The sequence below is a fragment of the Ipomoea nil genome, unplaced genomic scaffold, assembly GCF_001879475.1.
Source record: "Ipomoea nil cultivar Tokyo-kokei standard unplaced genomic scaffold, Asagao_1.1 scaffold1043, whole genome shotgun sequence".
Lineage (NCBI taxonomy): Eukaryota > Viridiplantae > Streptophyta > Magnoliopsida > Solanales > Convolvulaceae > Ipomoea > Ipomoea nil.
Window position 1 is genome coordinate 10,972,992 of NW_017617471.1, and position 14,784 is coordinate 10,987,775.

At 36.5% G+C, this 14,784-nt stretch overlaps 3 protein-coding genes across 7 annotated transcripts; 1 reads left to right on the forward strand and 2 right to left on the reverse strand.

Annotated features, from left to right (window-relative positions):
• Positions 1–5,194, forward strand: LOC109181747 (alpha-crystallin domain-containing protein 22.3-like). Of its 5 annotated transcripts, none has more exons than XR_002054256.1 (4): positions 1–235; positions 3,812–4,212; positions 4,516–4,815; positions 4,997–5,194. XR_002054256.1 is itself a non-coding variant. In XM_019331652.1 (4 exons), the coding sequence occupies exons 1-3, from the start codon at positions 219–221 to the stop codon at positions 4,761–4,763; spliced, it is 666 nt and encodes a 221-aa protein (XP_019187197.1). In that variant the 5' UTR covers positions 1–218; the 3' UTR covers positions 4,764–4,810; positions 5,008–5,194. The 5 variants fall into 5 exon arrangements, 2 of the variants coding, with proteins under 2 accessions (XP_019187197.1, XP_019187196.1); XR_002054254.1 differs by having other exon boundaries at positions 5,008–5,194; XR_002054255.1 differs by having other exon boundaries at positions 5,011–5,194.
• Positions 5,195–6,508: 1,314 nt separating this feature from the next.
• Positions 6,509–7,183, reverse strand: LOC109181257. Its single transcript, XM_019331008.1, has one exon. The coding sequence runs from the start codon at positions 7,181–7,183 to the stop codon at positions 6,509–6,511; it is 675 nt and encodes a 224-aa protein (XP_019186553.1).
• Positions 7,184–8,948: 1,765 nt separating this feature from the next.
• Positions 8,949–9,419, reverse strand: LOC109181258 (glycine-rich RNA-binding protein GRP1A-like). The gene has a single exon (XM_019331009.1). It carries the CDS (start codon positions 9,360–9,362, stop codon positions 8,949–8,951), a length of 414 nt encoding a protein of 137 aa, XP_019186554.1. The 5' UTR covers positions 9,363–9,419.
• Between the last annotated feature and the right edge of the window lie 5,365 nt (positions 9,420–14,784).

The window sequence follows — 14,784 nt, forward strand, 5'->3', positions numbered from 1 at the left end:
ACATAGTTTGTAGTCGAGGCCTTATCAGTTATAGAGAAGGCTATACGGTTGAGCAGGCAAGCGGCGTAGGCGTGTCGCCGAGGCAATAAGCCTTACGGGGGCCAAAACTGTCATTTCACTTGCTCCATGAATTTAAAATTTTCCTAAACCCCAGCCAGCCACCACACCGGAAACTTCAGTTACATCTCGCTCGCTAATTCTCCTCCGGCGCCTTTCCGATGAGTTCTCAATCAAGGTACTGTTTCGATTACCTGAAACGAATGGTGGAATTGTTATTCTACTGCTCCGTATTTGTTTTTCTGTGCCTAAATTTATATCAACTTTTGATTTTGACCTCTTGTACTTGTATTTGTGGTTCAAAACTGAGAAGGTTACTCAACGGGAGCTTTTGTGTGTAAATGGTAATTAATATCCTAATTTGAAGAAAAATGTCAAGAAGAGATGCCAGTGAGTGCGTAAGCATAGAAATCTTGGCCTAGGACTTCATGTTTCGGTGAAACTTGAGTCTCCTCTGAGGAGGAGATGCATTTAAAATTTAAATTCCCTCCCCAGTCCCCTGGCCTTCAGTACACTGCACATAGACTTCCACTGGATGAATGCATTTTTTTCCTTAGGTGGATTACAAATATTCCTTCCCATTGGAACACTTTTGGGTGTATATGTAGTTCTCTAATGTTAATTTATCCCGTCAGCTCATCTTTTGTCCACAATTGTAGGGAAATTTTCTTGAAACACTCGTTTACTCAACAAGCTGAATGCACAAATCTAACCATTGCATTGAACTTAGGTTGTGCTACTTGTTTTAACATTGATTTTGCTTGATTAGTTTTGAGGTATTTTAAGACTTAAGTTGCTGTCGTTGGCAATGCTTGGTAATTGTGCCTTGCTAACAAGAGATGTTAAAGTGATCCCAGTTCACCTCGAGAAATCCTATTAACATAATACTAGAGTAGTTTAGAGAATGTTTTGATCTTGTACATGTACAGTGGCTGTCTTGTTGGTGGGACAAGTATAGATTACATTGGGCCCTTGTCTTGTGTTTGTCCCATAGAGTAATAGAGATGGTATTTAACTTGGCACCTGATAGGAGCCTCTTTTTGGATGTCTATTTGCATAGGTGCATGCCTGTGAGGCTGTGATGTTTTCTTTAAATGGCCTTTAGAATGACTCTTGGCTATAAACCCGCTTTGTCAAAGACCTAATATCTTGAATGATTTAAGAACCCTGAATTGTAGTTGTGATTGGCTGATTGCTATTAGGTCAAATGGGATGATGATGATATGCTAGCTCAGAATTTGATTCTAGACTAGGAATTATTTGGAAGACTACCCTTCTATATTTGCTCCATGAGCAGGGCTTTTTGTGCATGAAAAGTCACTTTTGCATAAACATAGCGTAAGATGTGGCTATGGTTTTGAGCTGAAAGGCAGCATGCTGTCTAGTCAGCTTGATAGTTGTTATTTCAACATTATAATGCCCTTCATAACTTGTTATAAATATATGTCTTTAGTTTACTGGATTCTACAGATTCGCATTTTGCCTGTATGGTCTTCATTTCAAATCTAATATGTCATTTGTGTTCAACACAAGTATCTAATTCCTGAGACTTGAATCATATTTATCTAAATTTTGCCTCTTGTGGCTTCTTAAGGGTGATAGCTCCCTATTTATTTTGTAATCATGTAAGGAAGTGATTGGGGTTTTAACATTTTTTTAAAATAATAATAAGAAGAAAAAAAAACCTTTAGTCACCTTTAAAAGTTTCCTCCAAAATCCAAATATTATTGACTTATTGTACTACTTACTCTTCTTAGTAATGTTTTTACCTGATAAGGTTTTGTTCACCATTTACCCATTTGGAAAAGCTTCCTTCATTTTAGGATTGCATCATTGCATTTAAATTGTTTTCCTAGGCAAGATTTTTTTCTTATCTTCCATTCATTCCATTTATGTAATTGTGAGTGTGCTTCAGTGCAAGTGTGTGTTAGAGAGAGACCAAGAAGAAAGATGGTTCATTAGTTGTCACTTAGAGAGAGACCAAGATGGTTCATTAGAGAGAGACCAAGAAGAAAGATGGTTCATTAGGTCACCAATCACCAATGTAATCCACAAATCCTTCATGCTAAAGTCATTCAACCAAAGTAGAAGGTGCAAGAACAGCAATAAGTAAATCATATTTGTTATATCCTTCTATAAATTCTTAGATAATGAATGCTTTCTGCTACTTAATTTTTTTTTCTTTTCTTTATGTCATTTAGTTATTTTTCCTCATTGACTTATTTTCCTTATTTAGTGGCCAAGTTCTCATTTATAGAGTGTTAGGTCATGGATTTGGCCTTGTAAACAACTTCTCTACAAACCAGAAGCTTTCAAGTATCTTTCTTTCCTAAATCCTGAATGATGTGCAATCCTTCTAACTGGGGCCAAAACTTTATAAATTATACTTGAAATGAAGGATTGGAGATTTATATTATGTGAATTTAGGGTTTAGGGTTTAGGGTGGATGATCTTTGGATCTCAAAAGTACCTTATTTTGTAAGTTTTTTTATTATTTGTTTTAAGTGAATGACGTGCTTTGTGTGGCTTGCACATTAAGCATAAAATTTCAAATTTGTCCACTCTTGGATTTTCTTTTATGTGATAGGCTTTAACTCTTTAAGCTTTAGGATTTGTAAATACCCTAATGACTGGATAGAAAATAGGAAATTTGTTCCCCTTTTATATGTTATTGTATTCCCCCACCTAAAAAATAAAAAGGAAACAAGAAAGAAATGAAGAGGTCGGTGCAGTAGCAACAACAGTGAACAAACCTTGACGCCTTTGGTTTGGTAGCTAATTACCACCACTTATATAGTTATTATTATATGATGATCAAATTTGAATTACTAGTTGATCCAAGTAAAGATCACCCTAATCTTGGTAACTTCTAACCTGGTTCATTTGATTTTGTCTGGTTGTTGATTATGATGTTGACTTAATTACATGAAGATAACTCAGATTCCAGGTGATTGTGATTCTTTTTTGTGACAGTCAATGATGTTTTCACTGACAAACGTTGTAGCAAATCCTCTATTCATTTTTTGTTCCTGTTCTAGTGTTCTTCTCTCCATGGTGTGGGAGCCTTGGGGGGGGGGGGGGGGGGGGGTAATAGAATGGATATTATTGGTATAATTTATTTTCTAAAATGTTTCAAGTATCTCCACTCCCCAAATCCTGTCTTTATGTTGGGGAGAAGGTATAGAAGATTTAACCAAACTGAACAAAGAATGGTGAATATCAAAGATTAAAAGACAATCAATATTGTTTTATGGGTTGTCTTGGGAGGATGTCAGCCATATCTGCATTCTAGTAAATACTATACAAGTCAGTGTAGTATTTTTATGCCTATGGAAGTATAAATCTTCTCATACTTATTTCCATGTGGCTTTGGTGTTTTTCCTAAGGGAATGTTCTAGCTACATACTACTTTTAATTAATTGTTAGGTTTATCTTTCTTTCTTTTTATAGAAGCCTTATTTGTTGAACAGCTGTTAGGAAGAATTGCTTTAACATTGAACATTCGGGAATTGCAGGATTGTTGTGGCAAAACTTTTGTTCTTTCCAATCTATAATGTGTGCTTCTTTTCCAGATCTGGTGTGATCCTATTGCTACATGTATCCATCCATGTACATAATGTACATGTATCAATCTATAATGTGTGCATTGCTTCTATTAAGCATGTTAAACGTTGATTTTTGTCTAAAAAAGTAATTTTCCAAATTGGATTAAATATGCTGTCTTTCTGATTGTCTAATTTCATGGCTACTCTAGGGGACACAATGGTGAAAATAATGGTATGCATCCAATGGATCCTGGACAACCAGTCATTGATGTAGCCCCTCTCCGTTGTGTGCCATACACTGGTCCTCTTCCAACATCCAACCGTGATGCTTCTCTATCTGGACCTAACGCAGCTTCATTCTCAATGGAAAATGCTCAATCTTCTACAAACGCCAGCCCTCAGCCTGCAATGGTTTATTATACTATTACAACTCTTGAAGAGAGGGCCAGTCTCTTTGCTGCCACCTGTGGTCAATCCAAAGTAGGAAGTTTGCTTACTGGAACTGCTGTAATGGGGAAAGTGGGACCTCCTATAGGAGCGGTAGATATTTTGGAGTCTGATACCGAATACTTTTTTCGTGTCTCACTTCCTGGTGTTGCAAAAGATGCAGGTATGTTTCCTATTTGCCACTGTCTGTGGAACTTTAGAGTTGATTCTCTGTTCTCTAAAGTTCAGTATGTTTGGAAGCTCAGTTTTAATGAAATTTTGTTCAAGCCAAGCCGTCGAAAGAATATTTGGTTATATTCTGAAGTTATACTAAATCATCACAGGCTAATGCAGATTCTTTAATCAACAGAGACCTAATGTATTTTTCAGTAGTCAGTACCATCTTACCATTTATGAATTTTGTTTTACGGTTCATATGCTAGATGCATTGGGTGATTTATCTTAGTTGGTGCTTATATGGTGACAGAAAACTTTCGCTGTAACATTGAACCTAGCGGGAAGGTAGATATAAAGGGTATAACATTGACTGGAGTGCGAGCAGTTTACAAAAATAACATGGTATTCAAGATGAACACACCGAATCTGTGCCCACCAGGAAAGTTCACCATTTCATTTCAGCTTCCTGGCCCAACTGCAAATCAATTTTTAACCACATTTGGATCTGATGGAATTTTTGAAGCATCTGTGAAGAAAGGACAGCCAAACAATTCTTGATTTGCAGTGGAGCCGAGCTGTCCTTTGGATTGGAAACCTTTTCCTCGGTACGGTGGCTTACATACTAATAATGTTTTCTATGCTTCATAACGTCTTTTTACCTTGGGATCAATCGGTCATGGAACGGTGTTATGTTCCTCAAATGCTTTAAAGCTGTAGCCTAGGTATCTTTTGCTTGGGATTTCTTTACAGAGTATATATCATTCATTAGTGTTTTCCTGAAAACTTGCTCTTTTGGCTTCAGCAGATGGACAAGGACAAGGAAAAGAAAAAGAGTTGGAACTACATTGTGGAGAAAAGTCATTGTTCCTTTTGAATGTATGTTTTGAAAGATGATATCCTCATTCCTCAGTGTTGTTGTAGAAACCCTTTGAATTTTTATTCAGACAATTTGCAAAAATTTCGAGTAATTTCCATTTTCCCAGCCTAAATTACAGACCTTTTAACACATTTCCAAAACTATGACATGACATTCTTATCAATCTATTGTTTTAAAGTAATCTGATATCCCATGAACTAAACATGTTGTCAAAGTAACCTGATATCCCAATGGATATTTAGGATCCGTTTGGAAAGTAGGAAAATGACTTTTGGAAAATATTTTCTGGAAAATGAGTCATTTTTCAAAAAAACATTTTCCTTTCTAGTGTTTGGATGGTGTGTTTAGTTTATTTTCTGAAAAAATGAGTAGAATTGTATGTTTAAACATTTTGGTAGAAAATGACTTCCCCCAAATTTTGACGTAAGTCATTTTCTGCCAAAATGGCTTCATTTTCCCCAATCAACAAAAAATATTCTCTGTTGACTGGATTTCCCTGTTGCATCCAAACACTGGAAACTCGAAAAACATTTTCCAGAAGTTATTTTTCAAATTTCCAAACCGACCCTTAGTGTATTCAAATGACCATTCTTGATGTCCTTCAAGCACATTTGGCCTCGAGTATTAGAACAAAATAAGGTTGAAGCTGATCATCATAACAGAACCAACTAGTGACTGCTGCGAAATCAAAACCAAACTGTACTGCTGGTGCCAAGTTTACCAACAATTTTTTACATCTAAAAGTCTCGAAATAACCAATGTTGAAAAAATCGCTAGGCGCCTAAGAGGCTTTTGCAACGCTGGAAATAACTAATGCAATGCACTATTCTTTACATTTACTTGAAACCCTCTCTAGTATGGGTATCGTTGGGCGTTGGTCGAGTTCAGCCCCTGCTCGATTCGAAACGTGATGTTGTGGCTTAACATGGAGGGATATAGTTTAATGATTAATGTCTACCTACTTAGACAAAGAACTTGTGGTTAAGCACTAAGATCCATCATATATCAGTAGCCAAATTGTTTGCTCAAACCATGTTCACAACTTCAAAAACATACAACAGGAGCTCTTGCACAAACTCACAAATAGGAATCTCTACATTCTGACAAATCAGATATTATTGATTTTTAAATTCAGAACATCACATATATGCCACTAATCTACATTCTCAATCAAAATTAAAAGCATGCAGCTTTTCAATCTGTGAAAGCCAACATGAAATGATTTCTAAGGCCTCTATAGTACTTACTGATATATAGGTGAAAATGGAATTATGTTCTCAAAATAAACATATCTCATTTTGCAAATTTCATAGCCGCAAATGAGCAAACACCTTAGGCGCACACACAAATGACAGTTCATCTAAAGCCTACAAAAAGAATAATAAAGCCAAACAAACCTCTTTCTGATCTGCCATGCATTCCCCTTTCAAAACCATCTTCTTTTTCTTCTCCTAGAAATCTTCATAGTCCCAAGAAACTTAACCCCTCTCTGCAAATCTCCCTTCAACAGAAACCCTCCCAAAGCAGCACAACAGCAAAACCCTAAAGCCCAATCCAGAACCCCTCTTTTCCACACATTGATTGATAACCCAAATAGGCTTAAACCTACAATTCCAAACACCATTTCTTGATCATATTCTTTCCAGAGTGCCAGCGACAAGGCGATACCAAGAATTACCAAGCTTCCCAAAACAACCCAATTCACTTTCCTCCTCTTTCCCCACCCGCCAGAGCCTTCCCCTCCATAACCCTTCAAGGATAAACCCCCACCCCCATTTCCACCGCAAAATTCTCTTATCAACAACTCGATTGGCTCCGGAAAAATCTTGAGCTTGGATGCTACCAAGTATGCCGATTCTAGCAGGATTTTAGTTGATCTTGCTGACCCGGATCTCCTTTTCCTCCTCAAAGCAGATACGACATGGATTTGGGATGAAAATTTATAGGGATGACACAGGGATTCTTGAATGTTCCTAGAAGACTTCGAAAATGAAGATTGTTTGAGTGAAAAGCAGGGGGATTGTGTTGGTTTACTTCTTGATTTGTAGAGGAATTTTGGATCTGGAAAACACTGGAGCTCGAATAAAAGCTTGATCTGCATTTTTCTCTTGCAAGAAATTTGCAAGGGGAAGGGGAGTGGTGAAGAAAGACGAAGAGACCGTTGCAGCTTACAAGCCAGGAATTAAGAATTTTAAAATTTTCATTTTTTTTTTTCTGGTGAGTTAAATATTTTGGGATTATGCAATTGGGACATTCAAATTCGAAAAAGTATTTTCTCAAAAAAAAAAAAAAAAAGTCGAAAAAGTATCGCTCAAACATCTTCAAAAAAGTCAATTGGCGCTTGTTTACTGAAAGTTTGTGGTCATTACTGATTTCAAAAAAAATTGTAAATAATTTTCTATTACACTGTTGTTGCCTGTTGGAATGAGAAATAACATTACAGTGTTGTCTATTTACTAGTCTCTTTTAGATTTTCCAGCTTACATTGGATTAAAACCCCTCTGGCCAAAGTGTTAGATGAGGTAAATCGCGATCAAATTATCAATTTCTATTTTATCTGTACACTCTGTGCATAAAGAGTCTCCATTACCTCTTATCAATTTTGGAAATTAATCTCCACCCTGTGTGCTCACTTTTTTAATTATTATTTTTTCCATCACCAACGCAAAGATATTGTCATACTAATTACTTATTACATTGTTCAAAGTAGGGAGCACGGTAATCCATTTGTTACATTTTGTAGATACTTAATTTGAAAATAAAGGGATTCATTGAAAGAAATGAACTACTACATTCAAAAATCGCTTTTTCATCTTGAAATGTCTCACAGCTACCTTTGATGTTAAGGTAAGAATCATTTTTTTTTGTCCGCACAGGCTTAACTTAATGGTTCAGTAAATAATATTTAGGAGAAGAGATCAATATTTGAATTTCGGCGGTGACAGTGTGGGAATTATGTCAAAGTGGACAGATTCTTTGTACGCACCGACATTTGCTCTGGTCTACTGAGCCACTGAGTAACCGTGATTTACATCCGTGCCGAGGTGTGGGGGGCCTGATACGCATAAAAGGGAAGAATCAATTGGTGACTTAATTAGGGGAGAGCTTGAAAGGAAAAGGAAGATGATTGATTATAGATTAGTAGGAGAAAATTATATATAATCATTACCTTGTATAGTTAGTATAATTTTAGTAGGTTATAAATTATTATATGTACTGTAATTTAGGGGGGTGTATTCAATCATGACTTTCATAGAGTTTTAAAGACTTTTATGAACTTTAAAAGTTTGGGGGTATTCAATTCAAACTTTTAGAGAGTCTTTGAAAGTCGTGATTGAATACACCCCCCTTAGTATGAGTATGCACATTGTATATGAGAAACCACTCAAAGAAATATATTGTTATTCTAGTTTCTTAGAGTCCTCAGACGTTCGAAATGTAAAATTAGAGTTTGTCTGACTCGAATACAGTTAGGAGCTATAAGTCAGTTCGAAAGATTTAATTTTTTATCTGATAAAAACCCCCCTTGTGTGTAACCCGAGAATTTTTTATTTTTTTTTGGGGGGGGGGGGGGAGGGGGTGGGGGTTGGACAATTCTTCGTTATCAAATTTGTAAAGAATGCTAATGGTCACTATTTAGGGAAAAGAGCAAATTACACTTTTGGTCCTGTGACTATTGTGGTCTTGTTAATTTGAGTACTCGACTTTAAAAACTAACAATTTAGTCCCATAACTATGCAATTTTTAACACATTTGGTCCATCCGGCCAAATCACCGGCCAAATGTGGCCGGAAAAATTTAAACCATTTTTAATTATTTAATGAGAGGGCAAATCGGTAATTTCAAATTCCGTTCTTCTTCTTCATTCACCTGCTGGCCGGTAATTTCAAATCCCTTAGCTTAATTCTAGATGAGCTCCTCCAGCTTCCATCATCGCCTCCCCTAGAGTAGCGGTCACCTCCGCCGTAGCCACCGCTGTCATAACCACCATCCCTGTGGCTATAGCCACCACCGCCTCCACCGTAACCACCGTCCCTGCGGTCGTAGCCACCACCGCTGCCACCCTCACGACGTGCACCACTGCCACCGCTTCCGCGAGACTGAGACTTGTTAACTGTTATGTTACGCCCATCAAGGGACTGGCCGTTCATCCCCTCGATAGCATCCTTCATTGCTTGCTCATCCTTGAAGGTAACGAAGCCAAAACCTCTGGATTTCCTAGTCTCATGATCGTTGATGATATGATCCACCACAGAATTCAACAACAAAGTCAGAACCATCCAAATCTACAAGCTAAAAATACAATATAATAACAACAAACTCGAATACATATATACGTATAACTCACTGGATCGTGTTTGCCGGTGATTTTGGACTCCAGTTGTCGTTGACTCGGGGTCGCCGACGTCGAGCAGCAGCGGAATGGCTCCGAGGTGTAACTGGCGGAGTCGCTCTTCTCCAGCACCCGTTCAAAGTTCCTGGCGATTTGGACTCGTGGGTTCGCCGTTCTATGCAAAAAAAAATCTGCAAATATTACTAGTTCTGCTCTTGGCAAGCCGGACATCTCCGTGTCAAGAAAAAAAAATCTCTCCTCCTTCATGCGTCGCTGGCTCCCGGCTGCCGCTGCTTCATCTCCGTGTTGCTGGTTTTGGGTCGACGAAGGGAAGCTTTAGCGTTGCAGCGAGGTAGTCCGGCGGAGGCAGGCTTGGCTTCCCGGCGAAATCGTCGTCGCTGCTTCCCCTCCCCCTTCAGGCAACGAGGTAGTCAGTGTCGGAGTCGCAAATGGTACACGAAGAAGAAGGAAGCAATTCAGCAAATAACTTTCCTTTTTTTAAACATAAAATGTCCATTTTGCCCTCATGAATAAATAATTTAAAAAGTTTTACGTTTTTCCGGCGACGTTTGGCCGGTTATTTGGCCGGGTGGACCAAATGTGTTAAAAATTGCATAGTTATAGGACTAAAGTGTTAATTTTTAAAGTCGAGTACTCAAATTAATAATACCCCAATAGTCACAGGACCAAAAGTGTAATTTGCTCTTAGGGAAAATTAGCATTTTTTTCCTAAGTTATATACCCTTAAACTAAATATTTCTTTTATTTTTCTTCTCCAACAAATTATGATCACGATTTGATTCAAACTGAACATACACTATAGCAATCAAATCGAAATATTCCAATTACAATTTAGAAGCGAAACCCGATATTTAGAGTTTATTAAAATCGCGAACCGGAACGGTTGGTTCATGTTCCGAACTGAAAAAAAATACATTTATTGTTGAATTTAGACTATTTTAAAATAAAAAATAAAATTTTAAAATAAAGACGGTTCAAAATCGTGAACCGGATCCGGAACCGCCGGTCTACGGTTCATGATCCAATTTTTTCGATTCAGAATTTTAATAAACTGAAATCCAAATATTAGGTTCTGATATGAATCATAACCGGAAACTTTCAATTCGATTGTTATAGTGTCCGGTTTAGTTCGAACCGAACAGTGGTCATCCCTACGTATACGCAATAATTTGTTGGAAAAGAAAAATAAATAAAATGTTTATTTTAAAGGTAGAAATGTCAATTTAATATATCAGAGAGAAAAAACCACCACTTTTAGAATAATTGAGGGGGCTAATGTGCTTACATGAATAATTTAGGGAAGAAAAGTGCTATAAGTATATAACTCAGAGGGAAAAAGTGTCATTTTCCCCAATATTTATATCGTGGGTCAGAGTGCATTTTGCTAGATACACATAACAAATACAAATAAAATTAATATATATAAAAATATATTGTTAAAAAAACTCTAACTGGGATCTTTTAAATATAATACACACAGAGAATTCGGATCAAATAAGAACTCGCGTCCATGATAGAACTAGGAACCAATCAAAGTTGTCAATCTGCAAAGATCTAACCGTCTTAGGGGAACTAGAAATTGATATTGCAAATTTCCAATTGAAGAAAACCTCATAATCTGCAAAGTCACGCCCAAAATTCTTTTCACTAAAGATCATCATTTGTTTTTACGATTACACGGTTTAAATGATTTACTAAACTAAGTTTACCACATATTTAAACATTAATCTTGTAAAATAAAAGTTCTACAATATAATTTGACTTCATCTCTTTGATTACACAAATCGTATACCGACATGAATTTTTAATACTATTTATACCGTGATCTCGACTGGAGCAATTTTTCTTAATAGTACTCTTTTTTGTCCCTTGATTGAAGTTTATGTAGATATAGGAGGTTGTGAGTTCGAGCTTCAGTTGAGGTGATATTGACTCTTTGTGTTCCATTGAGAAAGTAACTATGAACAGATACTACATTGTAATAGAGTCAATAATATTCAAAAAAAAAAAAAAAAAAAAAAAACTTCTCTTACACATCCCTTTTAAATAGCATTCAGACACCCTTGGTTTTAGGTTTCAAAGACAGCATGTTCACTCGTCATGTTGTGGTCGTCTGGAGAGGATAAATCCCAACCACAATATAGTTCGGAGAAACAAGGAATAACAGATTAGTATCCAAGAATAAATCTTGGCCACAATAAAATTCCTTACAAATAGGAATTATGAAATAAATAAGACTTCTAGCAGAAATAAGTCTCTCTTGGACCAACATAGACTCTGTTTGGCAAACCTAGCTGAAAAGCTATAAGCTAGGAGCTGATAGCTGAAAAGGAGTTGAAAGCTGAAAAGCTATAAGCTCGGAGCTGAAAAGCTGAAAAGGAGTTGAAAGCTGAAAAGCTATAAGCTCGGAGCTGAAAATTGAAGAGCTGTTAAGCTAGCTGTTATGATTAAAAGTGTTTGGTAAAATTAGCTTTTTGATAAGCTGATAAATGTAAAAAGACTAAAAAGGACATCTTCATAACATTTAAATTAGTTTGTTTACATATTAAAATTTAACATTTCGTCTTCCAAAAAAAGTAAACACTTTTTAAAATAAAACTTTAGCATGATCATGATCTAGCATCCCATAATGAAGTAGCAATATTGTTGCGAATCTCCTTCATCTCCATAGAGGTGTGACTTAAATTTTCGTTGATGGAGATATTACTACTTGAATCTTGAAGTTCATCGGGCGGTATGTAATCTGGATGCTACTCAAGCACATTAAAAATCATGTCATCTTGTGAATTCTTCCGAATATAATTATGTAGTGCAAATGTGGCCATAATAACATCAATTTGAGTCTCCTCACTAAACTGCGGCATTTTAGCAAGTATCTTCCATCTCTTATTCAATACTCCAAACGATCTCTCAATACAACTTCGAAGAGAAGAATGTGCACGATTGAATGCTTCTTGAGCATTAGTTGGCGGCTCTTGTTCAAATTGAGATTGAAGCCATATTGCTAATTTAAAAATAATAATAATAATAATAATAATAATAATAATAATAATAATAATAATAATAATAAGCTAAAGTTTCAACATAATTGTTTAGCAGGAAACAAGACTAAGGAAGGGATTGACGTGAAAGTTGGGATAGGGGAAGAGAAAGGGTTTTAATTCATAAAGTTAAAATATGTCATTACTTTAAAATAATAAGAGTAAAGATGGAAAAAAAGTTAGGAAGCTAGTAGCTTATTTTGAAACGCTACCTAAAGTAGCGTTCCAAAATAAGCTCTTATTTTAAGCTAGGAGCTTATTTTGGGAACATTACCAAACAGAGCTTATAGCTTATTAGTAGCTTAAAATAAGTTATAAACTCCTAGCTTAGCGTTGCCAAACAGAGCCATATATGCCAATTAAAGTAAAACAAGTACGGAGTAGTATTTTCAAAAAAAAAAAAAAAAAAAAGTAAAACAAGTATAGTCAGTACAAAAGTAAATATACTTACCAAGTGGCTTGTAGTCCACTGGAGCAAATTACACTTTTGGTCCTGTGACTATTGTGGTCTTGTTAATTTGAGTACTTGACTTTAAAAACTATCAATTTAGTCCTGTAACTATGCAATTTTTAACAGATTTGGTCCTGCCCACCAAATCGCCGGCCAAATGTCGCCGGAATCTTTTAATCCAATCTTATTTGTTTAATTCGGGGGCAACTTGGTCATTTCAGGTGGAAAAAAAAGGGGAAAGTTGAGCCTTCTTCCTCCTCTTCAGGCTCTGTCAACGCGAACGGCACAACCATGATGACGAAAAACTCCGACTCTGTTTTCTCCTCCAATACATGCAAATCGAGGCTACCATTGTGGACGGTGAAGTTATTGAACAAAAAAAAAAAAAAAAAAAACTTTCTGGTACTAATTTGCACTTGTCATCTTCATCTAGTTTAGAAATACGTTGGGGCTAGGGAGTGCCGTCTCTTACAGATCCTTCACCTCACAGACTGCCAAACAATTTATTTTAAAATTTTCAAATACATGCATTTAATTCTTAATACACCGGTCGTCGCTGCAAAGGAATTAATGGCTCCGCCGCCGTTGCCGGATCCGCCATTATATAGTCACTATTAATTTTTTTCAAAGTTTAATTCAAATAATGCTCAATCCAGTGTTTGTTGATAGGTGAATGTCAAAACGTTGACTCGTTGAGAGTAATTTGGTTAACATAATTCCATTCCATTTCTTCATCGTTTCACGGAAACGGCGGCGTCAGTTTCTTTTTTCACCGACGGAGACAATGGAAAATTCATGGTGGGGCAAGTGAGGATTTTGAAATGCGGTGAAAGGTTGGGTGATACTGCGCCATTGAAGAAGATCGGGGAGAAGGTTGAGCCCATGGGCTGTGTTGAAAGAGTGGAGGGTGAGTCGGTGTTCATACACCGACCCGAAACAACGCCGAAAAAGTTGAACATCGCCGACTTTTATGCCGGATCGGCATGCGATTCCTCTCCGCCGCCAAGCTCCCTGCCCGTCCCAGGCTTCTTCAAGAAGAAAACAACTTAAATTGATTTTTTCCTTTATTTTTCGTCCCTGAAAACAACTTAAGTCGTCCCTGAGAACAACGACTATGCAGAAGATGATTTTTTTCCTAGAATCAGTTGCAGCACCCGACCAGATGATTTTTTCTTTTTTCTTTAAAAAAAAAAAAACCTAAATTGACCATTTTACCCCCATAAGTAAACAATTTTAAATGAATTACATTTTTCCGGCAACATTTGACCGGCGATTTGGCCGGTAGGACCAAATCTGTTAAAAATTGCATAGTTATGGGACTAAATTGATAATTTTTAAAGTCAAGTACTCAAATTAACATGACCACAATAGTCACAGGACCAAAAGTGTAATTTTCTCTAGTCCACTGGTATCGAGTTATTCCCCTAAGTGGGAGGTGTAAGGTTTGAACCTCAGTTGAAGCAAATAGTGCAACTAGTGTGTATATGTAGGGTATCCTTCTTCATTATATATAAAAAAAAAAAGTAAATATACTTAATATTTTCGTACTAACAATCACAAAACGAAATCATGGTTTAAACTTCACTTACTTCTAGGAGACTTCCCTTTAAGCGGATTGGAGATGTGTTTGTGTTTGGTGTTTCCCATTGAAATGACGGCAAGCTTTCTAGAATGATCAAAATTACTTCCTTTAGTTGGTGTTGGAATGATCAGAATTAGTTCTCATGTAGCTTAAAGAAACTTAATAAAAAAAAAAATGAGAGAATCACAAAAGGTACTTTGTAGAGTTTAACAACGTATTCCACAAACTCGTGAAAAAAGAAGTGAGAGCTGATTTGTTCCGTCTATTTGGATAA

Excerpts from the sequence above, each read along its gene's own strand:
- LOC109181747 (XM_019331652.1), top strand. Across the intron at positions 4,213-4,515 it reads TGGTGTTGCAAAAGATGCAG|AAAACTTTCGCTGTAACATT; the intron begins GTATGTTTCCTA and ends ATATGGTGACAG.
- LOC109181258 (XM_019331009.1), bottom strand. The coding sequence starts at position 9,362 with ATGGTTCTGACTTTGTTGTTGAATTCTGTGGTGGATCATATCATCAAC.
- LOC109181257 (XM_019331008.1), bottom strand. The coding sequence starts at position 7,183 with ATGCAGATCAAGCTTTTATTCGAGCTCCAGTGTTTTCCAGATCCAAAA.